The sequence below is a fragment of the Anguilla rostrata genome, chromosome 8, assembly GCF_018555375.3.
Source record: "Anguilla rostrata isolate EN2019 chromosome 8, ASM1855537v3, whole genome shotgun sequence".
In the NCBI taxonomy this organism is placed as follows: domain Eukaryota; kingdom Metazoa; phylum Chordata; class Actinopteri; order Anguilliformes; family Anguillidae; genus Anguilla; species Anguilla rostrata.
In genome coordinates, this window is record NC_057940.1 from 57,328,679 (window position 1) to 57,347,332 (window position 18,654).

Consider the following 18,654-nt stretch of genomic DNA (forward strand, 5'->3'; position numbering starts at 1 on the left):
CACCTAGTGTACAACGGCGCAGTCTCACACATCACTGAGACTGCAACAGCACAGTCTCACACAGCACAGAGTGCAACAGTACAGTCTCACAGCACCGAATGTACAACGGCACAGTCTCACACATCACTGAGACTGCAACAGCACAGTCTTACACAGCACTGAGTACAACAGCATAGTCTCGCACAGCACTGAGTGTGCAACAGGGCAGTCTCACACAGCACTGAGACACTGAGGGTACAACAGCACAGTCTCACACAACACTGAGTACAACAGCACAGTCTCACAGCACCTAGTGTACAACGGCGCAGTCTCACACATCACTGAGACTGCAACAGTACAGTCTCACACAGCACAGAGTGCAACAGTACAGTCTCACAGCACCGAATGTACAACGGCACAGTCTCACACATCACTGAGACTGCAACAGCACAGTCTTACACAGCACTGAGTACAACAGCATAGTCTCGCACAGCACTGAGAGTGCAACAGCACAGTCTTACACACCACTGAGTACAACAGCATAGTCTCGCACAGCACTGAGAGTGCAACAGGGCAGTTTCGCACAGCACTGAGACTGCAACAGCACAGTCTTACACAGCACTGAGTACAACAGCATAGTCTCGCACAGCGCTGAGTACAACAGCATAGTCTCGCACAGCACTGAGTACAACAGCATAGTCTCGCACAGCACTGAGAGTGCAACAGGGCAGTCTCGCACAGCACAGAGTGCAACAGGGCAGTCTCGCACAGCACAGAGTGCAACAGGGCAGTCTCGCACAGCACAGAGTGCAACAGGGCAGTCTCGCACAGCGCTGAGAGTGCAACAGGGCAGTCTCGCACAGCACTGGGACACTGAGGGTACAACAGGGCAGTCTTATTCTCATGATGCTGATAGTACAGCTGGAAAGTCGCACACATTTTGACCCTAATGGTACAGCAGGACGGGGGTACAGCAGGACAGTCTCAAGGATCGTGCCAGTCATATGAATTCGGTCCAATTGATTGTTCTTGTCTTTGGTTCATGAATGTGAATATCTAAGTAAAGATGTTTCTTGCCCCCCCCCCCCAGCTCCCTCTGATGTTGTGGACAGCACCCATGTCCTGCTCTCCCCAATGAAGACACACAGACAGGAAGCAATCGCAGCTGCCTCTGTCGACCTCGCCCCCGTCTCCACGGAGACGCCTGTGGGGAGGCGCGGCCGGCTGGCCAACCTCGCGGCCGTGATTGGCTCCTGGGAGGACGACCTCGCCCCTCCGGGCCGAGACAATGCACAAGCACAGCCTGGTACCGCCTGTGTCCCTGCTCCGGGCCCCGCTTCGGGCCCCGCTCCGGCCCCCGCCGCCACCAAACCCAGCTCTGCGCCCCGGCCCACGCACGCCAGCCAGTCCGCCCCGGCTCCGCACCAGGTGGGCCTGACGAGCACCGCCGCCAAAAACTGCTGCTTTACCCAGCGCTGCTGCTGTCTGCCCTGGGAGAGTGTGTGTGTCCGTGTGTCCGTGTGTCCGTGTGTGTGTGTGTCCGTGTGTGTGTGTGTCCGTGTGTCCGTGTGTCCGCGTGTCCGTGTGTCCGTCCGTGCGTGTGTGTGTGTGCGTGTCCGCGTGTCCGTGCGTGTCCGCGCGCGTGTGTGTGTCCGCGCGCGTGTGTGTGTCCGCGCGTGTGTCCGCGCGTGTGTGTTATGCACGTTTTGGTGTCATTTTGAGTATTTGGATTAGATTTTGTGCGCGCTGTAGATTGAAGCTTTCCAGACGTTTCTTTTTTTCTTCTGTGGTGGTGTTCAGTTTGCCTGGGTGGGTATGAGCCATGTGGGGTGTGCCTAATTTTTGTGGGTCTTCCTCTGTGCGGTTCGCAGGCACCCCAGTCTCCCCTGAAGTCAGCCAGGGCGGGCCTACCTGAGCCCCGGTGTGTCCCCCAGGTGGGGGCGGGCGTGTCCTCTAGCCCCCAGAAGATCTTCCTGTCTGGTGGCCCTGCTGCACTGCATTCTGGGAGGGCCCTCACTGGCAGTCCCCAGAAGGCGGGTCCCTCACCTGTGTCTGCGTCTCAGACTCCCCCAAAAAGCCAGTGGCCCGCCCGGGACAGGCCCAGCCCCGCCAAGCCTCAGCTCTCCACCAAGCCCATCGCCACAGCGACAGCCACACCTCTGCTAAAAGGAGGAGCGGGAACCACAGGTGAGTCGCTGTTCCACCTGGGGCGCGTTCCGCCCCGACAAAACGTAGCAAAGCATTTATTTGAACACCCTGTTGTGTTATGCAAGCATTGCAAGAAGGCCATTCTTTGCTTTCTTTTCGAAGAATTTTTGGAGCTTGATGAAATCGGTTTAAATACGTGTTTAATACTATAAAATACTTACGACAAACATGTCGTCTAATGTCTTCAAATGTTGCATACACCCAGCTGCAGCGGACGCATTTCTAAAGGACTTCAGTTGGATCCATTGTGCTCACTGCCTTTTTAATACAGCGGGGTTTATATACACGTCGCTGCTGATTGGGTAACACCTCTGACACGCCCACCAAACGAGAGAAAACGTACCTCAAAGCCCGTTGCACACCCTTTCACACCGTTACGAGGAAACATGTCGTTCAACCCGAAAACCGTAGCAAAATGGTGCACACCGTTTTCAGACTGAACGTGCCCCTGTTCTCAGTGTGCAGCATTGGTGGATATATCAGCACACGGCAGTCTTATTGGATGACGAGCAAGGAAAATGCCATCCTATTGGTTGACAAGGGAAGGGTAGGGTAGTACTATTGGTACAGAAAAGACGGCGAAGTAGATTATCATCATCATCATCGATATGAAGCTCTTTGCAAACATGTTTCGTGTTGGGGACAGTCGATTGGTCCCAGAAGCAGTGCATTGTGGGAAATGTCCCTCATGCTGTGACCCTGTTCTCTGCAGGGGTGAAGTCCTTCCTGGAGCGTTTTGGCGAGAGGTGCCAGGAGCGCTCCACCAAAAACTCCCCGTCCGCCCCCTGCGACGGCTCGACCTCTGTGACCTCTGTGACCCCCGGGACGCGGCTGGCGCAGGAACGGCTGCGCAACGCCCAGGTTGTCACAGCAACTGCCGACCTGGCCCTCAAGCAGAAACTGGTACGCTTCACAGGCTCTTCTAGCGAGAAGGGTGGCTTTGAAAATGCTCTGCATGTGCGCTCAAAATCTTACGCTGTCCTGTGTTTCAGGAGAGGGAGAACGAGCTCGCCCAAATCCGCAACCGGTTCCAGAAGGCCAACGTGTGGAAGAACAGCGACCGAGACGCCGGGGCTAAGGTTCGTAGGGCTGAGATTCATTGCTGTGCTAGGCTATGCTAGCAGTCTGATATGAGCTATTATGACTGGTGTAGCTGTACTAGGCTATGCTAACAGTCTGATATGAGCTATTATGACTGGTGTAGCTGTGCTAGGCTATGCTAGCAGTCTGCTATGAGCTATTATGACTGGTGTAGCTGTACTAGGCTATGCTAACAGTCTGATATGAGCTATTATGACTGGTGTAGCTGTGCTAAGCTATGCTAACAGTCTGATATGAGCTGTTATGACTGGTGTAGCTATGCTAAGCTCTGCTTGCAATCTTGTATGAGCTTGGCACAGAGGGTGTGGTTATGCTAAGCTATTCTCGCTATTACACGAGCTATTGTGGTGTAGCTGTGGTAGCTACCTCATGAGTTTGGGACAGAGGGTATAGCTATGCTAAGCTGTGCTTGCTATGTGATATGAGATGGGACAGAGTGTGTAGCTATGCTAAGCTGTGCTTGCTATGTGGTATAAGGTGGGACAGAGGGTGTAGCTATGCTAAGCTGTGCTTGCTATGTGGTATGAGATGGGACAGAGGGTGTAGCTATGCTAAGCTGTGCTTGCTGTGTGGTATGAGATGGGACAGAGGGTGTAGCTATGCTAAGCTGTGCTTGCTATGTGGTATAAGGTGGGACAGAGGGTGTAGCTATGCTAAGCTGTGCTTGCTATGTGGTATGAGATGGGACAGAGGGTGTAGCTATGCTAAGCTGTGCTTGCTATGTGGTATAAGGTGGGACAGAGGGTGTAGCTATGCTAAGCTGTGCTTGCTATGTGGTATGAGATGGGAAAGAGGGTGTAGCTATGCTAAGCTGTGCTTGCTATGTGGTATAAGGTGGGACAGAGGGTGTAGCTATGCTAAGCTGTGCTTATTATGTGGTATAAGGTGGGACAGAGGGTGTAGCTATGCTAAGCTGTGCTTACTGTGGGGTATGAGATGGGACAGAGGGTGAGCTTTGCTATGCTGTGCTAACTGTGGTATGAGATTCGGGACTGAGGGTGTAGCCATGCTATGCTGTGCTAACTGGTATGAGATTCGAGACTGAGGGTGTAGCCATGCTAAGCTGTGCTAACTGTCTATACCCCTGTAGGAGCAACATTCAGCCGAGCACAGGATTGTAGAGTCCCCGGTTAAGGAGGAAATCACAGCGCCACCTGTGGACACAAGGAGCACTGCTTCTACACCCAGTCCTAAAGGTGCACCATCTTTTCATTCCTACAGTATCTTTACCTCTCTCTGCCTTGCACTATTTCAGTGACATCATCACAATCACTCATATGACAGTTTTAGCATAGATTGTACAAAATCTCCAGATATTCTCTGCTCTCTACTTTAGTACAGACGATTCTGTTTGGTAGCTGTTTCTGATGCTGAGTTACTGTGTTGAACATACTGCAACAGAATCAGTTCTTCATTCTGTCACGCTTTCATTTTAATCAGACTCTCACTTCTCTTCCTGTGTTTTTGTTTTCAGAAGTAGCTCACCTGGAGCAAGCTGAGTTTTCAATGGAGAAGAGGTCTGAAGAATCTGGTGATGAGGATGATGGGGAGAGAGAGGTGCATGCTGGTATGTGGAGTCCAGTCTGTTAGACATTAGTGTTCAGGTTCGTCTGGTTTGAACATGCTGAAGTTCTGTAGGGTTGAGGCTGGGGTTTTGACTGGATGGCTGTACTTTGCTTTGATTGGATATTGACTGCTGCTCCATGGCAACCGTGATCTGATTTCACGATTTCCTGTAGTTGCAGCGGGCGAGGTTGTGCGTGAGGTTGAGATGAACGTGGATGAGCAGAACAGTTCTGAGGTCATTAACCAGCTGTTTGAAGGAGTCCTGGAGGAGAGCAAGGAACGGAGGGCTGAGGAGGAGGAGGAAGAGGATGAAGGTGAGGAGCAGGAGGGTGAAGAAGATGCCCTGAACATCTCCTCCATGTCCCTCCTTACTCCCCTGGCTGAAACCGTTGCTGCTGTGGTGAAGAGCCCAGAGATGAAGCTGCTGGTAGGTTCTTCTGAGAGGATGGAATTCTGGGAAATGCAGTGAAATATAAGAAACTCTGTAGTCAAACTCATCTGAAGGGGTTAAATACTGGCTGTGTCTCACCGAAGGCGGCTGCCTACATCCTTAGAAGTGAGCTCCCTCTGAATGTAGCGTCCTACCTGAAAAGGAATCTCCAAAGGCAACGGATTTGGGGTGCACTTTAAAGTCAGGATGACATCACAGAAAAGTAACAAGATCATTAGCAAGTTAGCTGGCTAGCTCACCGAGGCTTAAAAACATTACATACATTAATCGAGTGTATCAAATAATGAAAACGTGTTTTCTACATAACTACAATATTGTCGTTCACTGTTAACTTGTTCTTGTAAATGAGTTCCTCCTCTGCTGCTTTGCTGCTTTCAGCCACCAGTATTTTAACGGAAGTGAGAAGCCTGAGGTAACCACAAAGACCTCTGGGATATCCTATCAAATTAAGGATACATCTCATGCTGCCTTCTAGTTTAACCGAAATAAGGCACCTTCTGTTTGGGACATGCCTTCAAAAGCTGCATTCAGTTTGAGGCACAGCCATTGTGTGATTGTGAATTCTGTTAAAATGCTGCAGTCAGATATTAACCAGTGATAAATATGTAATAAGTCCTGGAGAATAATGGAGGGTACTTTAGGGGAAATAGTCCATTCAGATATAAACTCTGTACTGAAGAATTTACTACGGAGTAGGGTTGGGCCCATGTAAAAATGTTCAAATCGGCTTGATATTAAGCCAAATACCGGACCGGACATGTAATACCGAATTTTACCACTAGGCGTCGCACGTGACTTAGCTGCTTCGGAGTGGAACATAATGAGAGCCCATGAATGAGAGTGTAGCGGCTTTACCGTTGTCAAGCAAAACTCCGATTGGTAGTTCTATTTGGACCGTTGTTAAGCAAAAACCTGGTCGTTAATTCTATGAAAACAATGATGCTATCAAGAAAAAATAGTTCCTTCTCGGTTTATACCATACAATTAGCACCAATTTTGGTCATTACATTATTTAACAAAACTGCATGAAACCATAAGTCAATCAAAGTCATCTGCCTAGCACTGTCTTGCTTTTTAAATGGTGTGGTCGCGCAGTATAGACATAACATCTTTCTAAGACCATCTGAAATGGGTTTCGAATGCAAGCTAGCTTTATGAGAGGTTCGCTGTCACTTGTCACCTTGCCAATATTAAAATTCTTGGTTTTAGGTTAGAATGGTCTCACGGCATGCTTGTTATCCCGGCTAGCTAGCTAGCTAACTATTGAATTGTATTCAAAACAGCGGTTACTATAAACGCAATGGTTCACAAACATACTGATGAAAATGCGTCCGTAGCCATGCGTTAAATGCGTAACGCCTATTCTACTGTCCAAATAAGTGACGATTCCGATTTGTAAAGCTAGCAACAGTAACTAGAAATGTGATTCAACGTTGCCATCTGTGATTGTGAAATTGGACGTTGAAAACGGGAGGGGATGTAACACCAATTCAAAAGCGAAAGTTGCTGTTTAAACTGCTTTAGAATGCTGGATTTTGTAGCACATTGATTTTAGAACTGTTAAAAGGCCAAGGTGTCCCTTCACTGTGAAATAATGCCCACCCTTGGACCAATCAGAATCGAGTATTCAGCGAAGCCGTTGTATAACAAAATTGGATCTCCTTGTTGCCGGCCTCGCCACTAAATTGCGCACGGCCTGTCAATCTTTTTTTTTTGCACTCAGACACTATAGTGGCTCCGTTTAAAAAGAAACATAATATTACGTTAATCATGTTGTCATATTGTTTATTACTAATGTAATACAAGTTTGATTTAGCGCCGTCGGCACAGGTTGCTGATGTAGGCTACTTTTTCATTTGCCAGTAGGCTACGTCTCATAATGACAAATGCCGGTTCAGTCAGTTCACATAAAATCAAACCGGTTTAAGCTCGTACACCGGACCGGCAAAACCTGAAACCGACCCAACCCTACTACGGAGTATTTCCTTAGTAAAAGTGATTTGAAGTTCAGGAAGTGGCCAGAGGTCTCAAACATAAGCTGGATTTGCCGCTTAAAAGTCTTGATGCCAAAGCCTCACAGTGGCGGTGTGCTGGTTGAGTAAAAGTGTGTGCTGTTGAAGTGTGTGGGGTGCGGTGTGTGTTCATCAGCATTTAACCCCCCACTCCCCCCCCCCTACCCCCCGCCCTGCCGGCAGACCTCCACCCCCGCCGGCTCCTTCTGTGAGAAGAGCCGCACCCCCGACAGCGCACCCCGCCCTGGAAGGTTCCAGAGAGCCCGCGTTCTCCGTGCTGCTGAGGAAGAGGGGGGCCCAGGCGATGAGGACCAAAACCTACCCTACAGGTACCCCTAAATCTACCCTACAGGTACCCTGTACCCCTAAACCTACCCTGCAGGTACCCCTAAATCTACACTACAGCTACCCAAGTACCCCTAAATCTACCATACAGGTACCCCTAAATCTACACTACAGCTACCCCAGTACCCCTAAACCTATCCTACAGGTACCCCTGTACCCCTAAATCTACTGTACAGGTACCCTTAAATCTACACTACAGCTACCCCAGTACCCCTAAATCTACCGTACAGGTACCCCTAAATCTACACTACAGCTACCCCAGTACCCCTAATCCTACCCTACAGGTACCCCTGTACCCCTAAATCTACTGTACAGGTACCCTTAAATCTACACTACAGCTACCCCAGTACCCCTAAATCTACCGTACAGGTACCCCTAAATCTACACTACAGCTACCCCAGTACCCCTAATCCTACCCTACAGGTACCCCTGTACCCCTAAATCTACTGTACAGGTACCCTTAAATCTACACTACAGCTACCCCTGAACCCCTAAACCTGTCCTACCCCCGTGACCCTGTGCAGTCTCCCCGTCCCGTTACCTATAATCCTAATTTCAGTTTGCGCCTATGGTCCTGCTGCTTAGAGATAATTATGCACATGCTCCGTCCCTGAAGTAAGCCATTGATTTTGATTGGCCTGCTCGTTGCATTGTGGTTTACCAGCTGGTTAAAACCCCTTTGTGTCCCCAGCATCGACGCATACAGGTCCACCAGGATTAAGGAGACGGAGAGGCCGCATGTGCGTCAGGTGATCGTGCGGAAAGAGGACGTGACTCAGAAGGGGGAGGAGCCTGTGCGGCCACATCACATCAACATCAAGCAGAAGATGAAGGTGAGTGCGTGCGAGTCCTGGCTGTAGTGTGCACGCCGCGACATTGTTTAAGCGACATCACAATCTGACCAATTGGCTTGCTCTTCTGTGTGTGTCCATCCAATCGGCTGCAGGCGCTGAGCAATGAGATGAACCTGCAGCAGACGGTGATTCACCAGGCCAGCCAGGCCCTCAACTGCTGCACTGACCAGGAGCATGGCAAGGGCTCACAGGTGGAGGCCGAGGCAGAGAGACTGCTGCTCATAGCCAGTGAGTATAATACACACACACTCACACTCATACTCACAATCACACACTCACAATCACAATCACTCTCACTCACACACACACACTCACACACACTCACTCACACTCACACACACTCACACACACTCACACACACTCACACACACTCACACACACTCACACACACACTCACACACACTCACACACACTCACACACACTCACACACACTCTCATACTCACAATCACTCACACTCACTCACTCACGCACACTCACAATCACTCACACTCACACTCATACTCACAATCACTCATACTCACAATCACTCACACACACACTCACACTCATACTCACAATCACTCACACACACTCATACTCACAATCACTCACACACACTCACAATCACTCACACACACACACTCATACTCACAATCACTCACACTCATACTCACAATCACTCACACACACATACTCACAATCACTCACACACACTCACACACACACTCACAATCACTCACACACTCACACACACACTCACACTCACACACACGCTCACACTCACACTCACACACACATGTACAGGCAGCGAGACTGCTGCTCATGTGTAACATGTATGTGTGTGCGTGTGCTTACAGCCGAGAGGAGATCTGCTCTGAAGGTGGAGCTTGACCGCCTGAAAGGGGAGGGCCCGGCTGGTCAGAGGAAAGGCTCCACCCCCTTCAGAGCTCAGGATGATGTCGGAGTCTCCGCCTCCAAGGGTTCAGTGACCCTGCAGGAGCTCCGCCTCCCTCTGAAAGCAGACTTTGTTTGTGCCGCTGCCAACAAACCAGGTACGCCGTCGAATGGCTAGCTTTTCTGACTGCACACACACTAGTTATGTCCTCATATGTACATATGTGATGTTGAATTGCTGCAGAAGCAACAGTCTGATTAGTTCATCTTCACTGATGCGTTTTGTTTTTCTCTGTCCGTGTTGACCATGACCCAATTCCGCACCCGCAGAATCGGCCAACTTCTACTTCTTTGTCATGATCCGGGCTGGAGCAGAGAACACCGTGGCAACACCGCTTGCGAGCATGAGGAGTGGGCTAAGTGGTGATGCACTGAGCTTTTCCACCACATTCACCCTGTGAGTCCCCACAAAACTCTCACACACACAAGGCTCCTCCATTTTCACCCTGTGAGTCCCCACAAAACTCTCACACACAAAGCTCCTCCATTTTCACCCTGTGAGTCCCCACAAAACACTCTCACACACAAGGCTCCTCCATTTTCACCCTGTGAGTCCCCACAAAACTCTCACACACACAGGGCTCCTCCGTTTTCACCCTGCGAGTCCCCACAAAACTCTCACACACACAGGGCTCCTCCATTTTCACCCTGTCAGTCCCCACAAAGCTCTCACACACAAGGCTCCTCCATTTTTACCCTGAGTCCCCACAAAACTCTCACACACAGGGCTCCTCTATTTTCACCCTGTGTGTCCCCACAAAACTCTCACACACACAGGGATCCTCCATGATCACCCTGTGAGTCCCCACAAAACTCTCACACACAGGGCTCCTCTATTTTCACCCTGTGAGTCCCCACAAAACACTTACTCGCGCGCACACACAGGTCTATCACATTCGCTGTGATTCCCGCTAAGCCCACTTGCGTGCACACACACATTTGTACAGACAAGATGCTCAGACACACACACACACGTTCATCCTAAGAGTCCTTGCAAAATGCACATACATGTTCTTGATCCAGACCCTTTCCTGGGACCGGCCTGAAGATTCATCCAGATTGTATTGTCACTGAATTCCTATGGGGTTTCCTGCATATACTGCTTTAGTTTTTGGTCTGTGCTGTGTGTTAAGGCTACCCTAGTGGCCGTTTTGTGAGTGAACAGAGCTGTCTTCAAGTGAAAGGGTGAAGGATGGAGTTAATGTCTGTGCTTGTAAATCTGTCCTGTAAAGTAATAAAGCTGTCCTCTTTAAACGCGCACAGCCCAGAGGTGTCCAGCGACTTTGAGATCGACGTGGAGGTTTATTGCCTGGTAAGTTCCCAGCCTTTACAATTTCAATGGGGACAGAGAAAGGTGGGGTTTTTAAAAAAAAGAAATAAAATGTGCGTGCATGCGTACAAGCAGCCTCGTTCCCAAAAACGCTCAGGAGTAGAGCCTTGCTGTGACTGCTGTCTTGCTGTCCCACACAGGTCCAGAAGAGGGAGCTCTGCCCTGACAAGAGAAAGAAAACCAACAAATCAAAGGTAACTCAGTACCCCTACTACTCTAATACCCCTTCTGCCCAATACCCCCCCCCCCTTTATATTCCCAAATCACTGCTCTTCACCTGTCAGAGCAGGTTTTACTGCTCTCAATCCTGAACTCAAACCTGAAGGGGCAATTTGTCAGAATTATAAATGGATTTGTGATCAGCTGTCACTGTTTTGGGTTATGGGTTTGGGTGATGAGAGACAGACACTTGCCATGAAATCCTAAAAGTGGTGAGCCGTTGGTGTTGATACACTGCTTTGAACCAATAGCGTTTCATTTTAGTTTGCGAGGTCATCCAAGGTTCCGATAAGATGGTGATTGACAGCATTTTGTTGCTCCTTTTGAGACTCGCTGTCCAGCCTCTGGCTTAAGTCTGCATTGTCATGGCAACTGATTGATTGCACAAGGTTTTGACGGTGACGCGGATGTGTAGGGGCGGCTGCCATGTTTTTACCGTGACGAGTCACTGTCTGTGTTCAGATTCTGTGGCGGCACATGTACCAAGTCCACGAGGCCTGCTTCTCGGTACGGACTTTTCTCTGTGATGTCATCACCGCGTTCCAACCACCTTTTTGTAAATTCCCTCCACTGTGATGTCACCTCCCTCTGCTTATTGTGAGGTCATCAACGTGCACCACTTTAATGTCTGATGGAAAATTGTAGTCCCTTGGGGGGAGGGCTGTGTCTGAACTGCAGTGCACTGGAAGCTTGTTGATGTTCCACTGTTTTACCAAACGGAGCTGCACCTGGTGAGCACAGCCACTGGGAAGGTTTGATATAATGTTCAGCCCATGGCACTCACACAGGTGTGGATTCTGCCGCTGTCTCTCGAAGACTGGAGATGTTCTTTGGTGTTTTTGAGCGTGTTTTTAAAAATGATTTTTCTCGACAGGCCATCACTCCCAAAAGACTCCTCACCTCCATCACGGTAAGTCCCTGCTGCCTGAAGATGCTGCTTTAATCAACAGCAGTTCTTATGTCCTGCGTGAGGCTGGTGGGTAATCTGTCTCTCTCCCTCTCTGCAGAAGAGCGGGACTCAGACTCCAGGTAAGCTTGTTGTGTGCTCCCCTTATGGAGCAGCTGTGGTGTCCGTCCCTGTATACCCTCACACATCAGGCGTGTCTGATACCCTCACACATCAGGCGTGTTTGATAACCTCACACATCAGGCGTGTTTGATAACCTCACACGCCGCGCGTGTCTGATAACCTCACACATCAGGCGTGTTTGATAACCTCACACGCCGCGCGTGTCTGATAACCTCACACGCCGCGCGTGTCTGATAACCTCACACGCCGCGCGTGTCTGATAACCTCACACGCCGCGCGTGTCTGATAACCTCACACGCCGCGCGTGTCTGATAACCTCACACGCCGCGCGTGTCTGATAACCTCACACGCCGCGCGTGTCTGATAACCTCACACGCCGCGCTTGTCTGATAACCTCACACGCCGCGCGTGTCTGATAACCTCACACGCCGCGCGTGTCTGATAACCTCACACGCCGCGCGCGTCTGATAACCTCACACGCCGCGCGCGTCTGATAACCTCACACGCCGCGCGCGTCTGATAACCTCACACGCCGCGCGCGTCTGATAACCTCACACGCCGTGCTTGTTTGCCAAACGGCGAGGTTTTCAGTGTTAAACAGTGAAATGTTTTGGCAGTGGTGGCCAGCCCCGGGGGACCCAACGCCGTCCGCACCAGTAACTTCACCCTGGTTGGGTCCCACAAGCTCACCCTGGCCTCCATCGGCAAGAACAAGTTCCCCCTGGAGAAGGTGCGTTGTGTTTTAGCCCCCGCTTCAGGGTGTCTGTCCCCCCCGAGTCAGACCGGTTACGCTCCGGATCGGAAACGAACGAAAACTCAGCTGGCGTGGTATGAAAATGCTTGTGGAATATTCCATTCCAGTGTTTTCTGTTGCGGCCGAACTGAGTTTTGGTTTGTTTCCGGATCGTAGCGCTTTAGAAAGGGGGCCCATGGGGGGCCCATGGGGGGCCCATGGGGGGCCCATGCTGGGCCTGTGTCCTGCACAGAGTGAATATGTAGGGCAGGCAGAGTGCTGAATGCTAATGTGGCCTTTTCAGTGAACACAAGCCCTCTGTACAGCCTGCTGTCCCTCTCACGCTCTCTCCCTCCCTTTCTCCCTCTCTCGCTCTCCCTCTCTCTCACGCTCTCTCCCTCTCCCTCTCTCTCACGCTCTCTCCCTCCCTTTCTCCCTCTCACGCTTTCTCCCCTCTCCCTCTCTCACGCTCTCTCCCTCCCTTTCTCCCTCTCACGCTTCTCCTCCTCCCTCTCTCCCTCTCACGCTCTCTCTTTCTCCCTCTGTCTCCTCTCTCACGCTCTCTCTCTCCCTCTTCCCTCTCTCCCCCCTCCTCTCTCTCCTCTTGTTCTCTCTCTCTGTCTCTCTCCTCTCCTTCTCTCCCTCTCTCCTCTCTCTTATCCCTTTTCTCTTTCTCACTGCAGTTATGTTCCCCAATGAATGTGGCAGGGATGGAGATACAGCTTCTCAGTGACATGTTTCAGTACAAGGTCTCCACGCCCGCCCCCCCCCACCTGTAGAGCCCACAGCTCAAACAGCTTTGCTTGATTTAGTTATTTTAATACCGTGCCTCTCGTTATGCCAGTTCTGTGTCTTTTTTTGTGCTGCTGTCCTGTGGCAGGAGGCTGAATCTCACACAGGGTTCTTTCCCAGCATGCTTTGCTCATACTGGCAGTTGCCAGGTTGGTGTGGGGGGAGTTTTAAGCTCATTTGGGGGGGTTGTGTCCTTGTTTGGGCTGTGGGGGAGGGGGGCGGTTTCAGTCTGAGGACCTGGTAGAGCTTAAACCTGGGGCATCTAAATGTAATCCTGGAGGGCCACTATGTCTTCAGGGTTCCTCTGGTGTCTGTTCCATCAGGTGACAGTTTAGCCCTTGGAAACCAGGGATGTGGGATGTGTGTGTGAGTAAAGTGTGACCTTTTAACCCGATAACCCTGGTAACGGGCGTGGTTTGGCGGTGTGGGTGGGGCCAGGAGCTGGCTGTCACAGAGTGCGGTGCTGTTTGTGCAGGTGCCCTTCCTGTGCCCCCTGGAGGGACAGGTGTACCTGCGGCTGCAGTGTGAGGTGGGGTCCTGCGTGCAGGAGAGGGGCTTCCTGGTGAGTATGCGCACATGTGTACACACACACACACAAATACGCACGCACACACACACTCACACACACACACACACACACACACACAGAAATACAAACACACTCACACACAGAAATACACACACACACACACAGAAACACGCACACACAGAAACACACACACACACAGAAATACACGCACACGCACACACACACACAGAAATACACACACGCACACACAGAAACACACACACACAGAAATACACACTCACACACACAAATACGCACACACACGCACACACAGAAATAAACACACACACAGAAATACGCACGCGCACACACACGCACACACGCACAGAAATATACACACACACGCACGCATGTGCGCTCACTCATGCGCACACACATTAAGCACGCATGCACACACAATGCACTTACACACACTAACGAACCCGCAGACACCCCTACCTCCTCAGTCATATGCACACACTAACGAACCCGCAGACACCCCTACCTCCTCAGTCATATGCACACACTAACGAACCCGCAGACACCCCTACCTCCTCAGTCATATGCACACACTAACGAACCGCAGACACCCCTACCTCCTCAGTCATATGCACACACTAACGAACCCGCAGACACCCCTACCTCCTCAGTCATATGCACACACTAACGAACCCGCAGACACCCCTACCTCCTCAGTCATATGCACACACTAACGAACCCGCAGACACCCCTACCTCCTCAGTCATATGCACACACTAACGAACCCGCAGACACCCTACCTCCTCAGTCATATGCACACACTACGAACCGCAGACACCCCTACCTCCTCAGTCATATGCACACACTAACGAACCCGCAGACACCCCTACCTCCTCAGTCATATGCACACACTAACGAACCCGCAGACACCCCTACCTCCTCAGTCATATGCACACACTAACGAACCCGCAGACACCCCTACCTCCTCAGTCATATGCACACACAGGCCCCAGGCTAAGCTAAAGCACACCGGGCTACGCGTGACCTGCCTCTTTCAAATTAGTGCACAGTATACACCCTCATAGGTCATGTTTTTAACCGTAAACAAGCTTCTGAACCATCTGAATGGAGCCAGTATGTATAAATACTACCCCTACCAGGCAGGCTGTGTAGTTCACATAGATATACATATACCCACAGTTCATGTTGTGTTTGTGTTTTTTAATGCACACCACTGTGCAACATTTTGAAACAATAAAACGGCCCTGTTTGAATTGCATAATCAATCCCTTTAGGCTTTCTTCCATGCAAACTCTGTTCCAGTATGTCACAATTTGAATAAGGCAGCCATTCTATTTGAATGACGAAGGTTGCGTCTGTGTAGTTCGGACTCCTACAAAGGCTTGAGCCTGTTTTGCACTTCTTCACACAACCCTTTCAACCAATCACTGTTGTCCACAACAAAATTCTAGAGGTGCGCAAGTGTTGTTGAACTTTTTTTCATTTTTTTTTTCAATTGAAAATACATCTAAGGGGTGATGTGACGAGTATAAGCCGTGCTTTACGCACGCTCACTGTGTGATGTGTGGTCTGTGCGGCGTTGCAGACCATGTTTGAGGACGTTAGCGGCTTTGGCGCTTGGCACAGGAGGTGGTGTGTGCTGTCTGGCTACTGCATCTCCTACTGGACCTACCCCAACGATGAGAAATGCAAGGTATGTACTCTAACGCTCGATAGGAGTCTGGAAGTAGTAATGCTTCAGAAAGTGTTCCACAGATCTTGATCTGTTGTGGTTTTAATTTCTCATGTGGCCCCGTCCCTGTAGAACCCCATTGGCCGGATCAACCTGGCCAATTGCACGAGCCGGAAGGTGGAGCCAGCCAGCCGGGAATTCTGCGCGCGCCCGAACACCTTTGAGCTGATCACCGTCCGGCCGCAGAGAGAGGACGACAGGGAGACGCTGGTCAGCCGCTGCAACAACACCATGTGTGTCACCAAGTGAGCGCTTCCCCTACTCCTCTAATCATTCCTCATTATTATTTAAAAGGCCAACAGGATGCAGGATATATAGCCAAAAATACATATAAATCCCAGGAAGTTATACTTATCTTATACTATTCGTGTTAGATCACCCTTGGAGTATTGTGTGGGGTTCTGGGAATCGTACTGCAGGAAAGATGTAGAGGCTCTGGAAAAGGTCTAATGAGGGGCGACCAAATTGGTTCCTGGTATGGAAGTTAAAAGTTATTAGGAAAGACTTAAGATGCTAAATCTTGTCAAGCATAGTAAAAGGAGACTCGGGGTATTTTGAATCCAGGGTGGGGCAATTGACGACCCCCTGTGCCTCTGTACAGGAACTGGCTTAGCGCCGACACCAAGGACGAGAGGAACCTGTGGATGCAGAAACTCAACCAGATCCTGGTGGACCTGCGCATGTGGCAGCCGGACTCCTGCTACCGGCCCCTGTGAGGGCGCCCCCTGCAGGCCTGGAGGACTGAAGCCCACTTTCACTCCGTCCGCCCACACACACACCCCCCACCTTCCCCTCTGGGGACCCTCCACAGGAGTGACACTCACAAGAATATGCCAAGGGTGCAATACAAGATTATTTGCAATGTGTTTGCAGGGATATTTTAAGAGAATTGTTTTAAAGTGGACATTAAAATTCTCTGAACGCAGGGAGAAAAGTTAATAAAGCCATACCTTTTTTAGACATTTCAGTATTTGAAGGGGACATGTTGTTAGGGTCCTCCTCCCTGTGTGTCTGCTGTTAGCAGTGGACGCCCCTGCTCTTAATCCACGCTATTTTAATGGGCTACTCTGCCTAACACACGACTCGTGGTTGATAGCATTTTACATGAATGTTTTTGTTTTTTAATTTTAACCAGTTTGCTGTTGCTGTTTTGGAGATGGAAAGAGGCTGATCAGATTGAGCTTGAGACCTATCTTAATCACGGTTTTCTGTGGACTTTAATGCTGTATGTCCCTCGTAACTCCTTCAGGAGAATATTCCTCGTCTGGAACACAACAACTAATACAACTGGCGCTATTCCATTGTGATTACTCGAGTGGAAGTTATTGGGTTTTTTTTTTTCATCTGTAGGGCGAGTTGGAGCTCCTGGAGTTGGCAATGGCCACTCTGCTGAACCACTCACTCACAGCACACTTAGATTCAGCTGCAAGGAACGCTATACAGAGGCCTTGCTCTTGATTCAATTTCACGTCTTTGGTTTGCAGTGTTCTATGCAAACAGAACAGAGTATTTAACACACGGGATAGCTTTTTTTATTATCTTACATTTTTTGCTGCATTGACACCATGGTTTAATCTTTCTCATAGGCTGTTCCTACTACTGCTAAGAGATGCTTTTATTTGTTTATATATATATATATATGTTTGTGACTGTGGCATGTGTGTGTGTGTTCATTTTTTATTTTTTTTAATGTCTGTAGTTAATGGCATTTATATGGTTAAAGCTTCCTGAGGTACCCGTGGATATATCTCCTAGACAACTTGCTTAATTTGTTTAACTTCCTCAGCCAGTGAGGTTTATTATGGTATAGTCTTTGAGAGCGAACTTTTATTAATTCGACTGTCTGTCGTGGATATCTACACTAACATGTTTTTGACAATACTAACCTTTTTATATCTGTGGTGGTTTACGTGGTTTTATTGTACGTGTTGAACGTTGCGCAGCTGAACGGAGAGACTTTATCATTGCGGTCGCCTGTGTTTAGCCGCTGGGTCTTGCATTTCCAGGAATGTCACTGTGACAAGCTGTCCGGTGCACAAACTGAGCGCTCGTACAGCTTCTGTCACTTTAAATTCCTAAACGCGGCAGAAAAATCTGCTCTCGAAAACACACTCCAGAGTTACATGGGCGGGATTTTTTTTTGGAAAATGTTCCAATAAATGCCAAACATTTTAACAAGACTTTGGTTTATTTCGTTTTATTTTCATTTTTATTTCCACAGGAATAAAAACTGTGTATAAGGACGTAGCCTTAGGCTGAACTCAGGCAATCTGTTTTTGGCTGGGTTCCAGTCTTCAGAGTAAGATAAAGAGAGGATGGGAAAGTATTAGGAGGATAACAAATGGAAAAGAGAAATTGCTGCTTGAGTTGGGAAAAAAAAGGAGGGTTAGGGTTCCCGTGAGAGGAAAATACAGAGAAAGCAGGGAAAAAGGTTTGATAGAGGGGCAAAACTAGTGGCTACACGTTTGGTTGGGCAAAAGGTGTGAATATTTTAGCAGACGTATAGAAGTGTTCATGGATGTGGATGTTCTGAGGGGGAGGGAGTTACAGGTGGGGGGGTGATGATTTCTTGCCACTATTGTTTTAAAAACTTGGAACTGGGTTATTTTGCTGGGCTACGGACCTGGTGAGTTGTGACCGTCCAATGAGAGGCTTGGTAGGAGAGCGCCTGTCGTTTCGGGCAGGAGTTTGTTTTGCATTTGCTCGTACAGCTTCATAGCTGATAAGGTGCTGTCCGACAAGCGAGGACTAATTAAAAAATCTTTTCCGGAACCCGGCGTTGCCAACAGACCTGGCCTTGTACTATTCAGCACTTTGCAT

General features: G+C 49.5%; 1 protein-coding gene across 4 annotated transcripts in view; it reads left to right on the forward strand.

Moving 5' to 3' along the window:
• The window catches only part of anln (anillin, actin binding protein), a 23,497-nt gene extending 5,483 nt beyond the window's left edge, over window positions 1-18,014 (forward strand). Inside the window, exons 4-26 of one of the 4 annotated variants that reach the window (XM_064349274.1) lie at window positions 1,070-1,407; window positions 1,851-2,166; window positions 2,900-3,090; window positions 3,180-3,266; window positions 4,379-4,484; window positions 4,763-4,855; window positions 5,028-5,281; window positions 7,501-7,646; window positions 8,354-8,495; window positions 8,609-8,744; window positions 9,355-9,549; window positions 9,722-9,848; window positions 10,715-10,763; window positions 10,922-10,975; window positions 11,463-11,507; window positions 11,875-11,910; window positions 12,008-12,029; window positions 12,648-12,760; window positions 13,459-13,512; window positions 14,031-14,117; window positions 15,688-15,795; window positions 15,907-16,079; window positions 16,436-18,014. In XM_064349274.1, coding sequence (XP_064205344.1) covers window positions 1,070-1,407; window positions 1,851-2,166; window positions 2,900-3,090; window positions 3,180-3,266; window positions 4,379-4,484; window positions 4,763-4,855; window positions 5,028-5,281; window positions 7,501-7,646; window positions 8,354-8,495; window positions 8,609-8,744; window positions 9,355-9,549; window positions 9,722-9,848; window positions 10,715-10,763; window positions 10,922-10,975; window positions 11,463-11,507; window positions 11,875-11,910; window positions 12,008-12,029; window positions 12,648-12,760; window positions 13,459-13,512; window positions 14,031-14,117; window positions 15,688-15,795; window positions 15,907-16,079; window positions 16,436-16,550 — 2,987 coding nt within the window. In that variant the 3' untranslated portion in view covers window positions 16,551-18,014. The remainder of the gene's footprint in view (window positions 1-1,069; window positions 1,408-1,850; window positions 2,167-2,899; window positions 3,091-3,179; window positions 3,267-4,378; window positions 4,485-4,762; window positions 4,856-5,027; window positions 5,282-7,500; window positions 7,647-8,353; window positions 8,496-8,608; window positions 8,745-9,354; window positions 9,550-9,721; window positions 9,849-10,714; window positions 10,764-10,921; window positions 10,976-11,462; window positions 11,508-11,874; window positions 11,911-12,007; window positions 12,030-12,647; window positions 12,761-13,458; window positions 13,513-14,030; window positions 14,118-15,687; window positions 15,796-15,906; window positions 16,080-16,435) is intronic. The other 3 variants (XM_064349276.1, XM_064349277.1, XM_064349278.1) reach the window with 3 other exon arrangements.
• The last annotated feature ends 640 nt before the right edge of the window (window positions 18,015-18,654 follow it).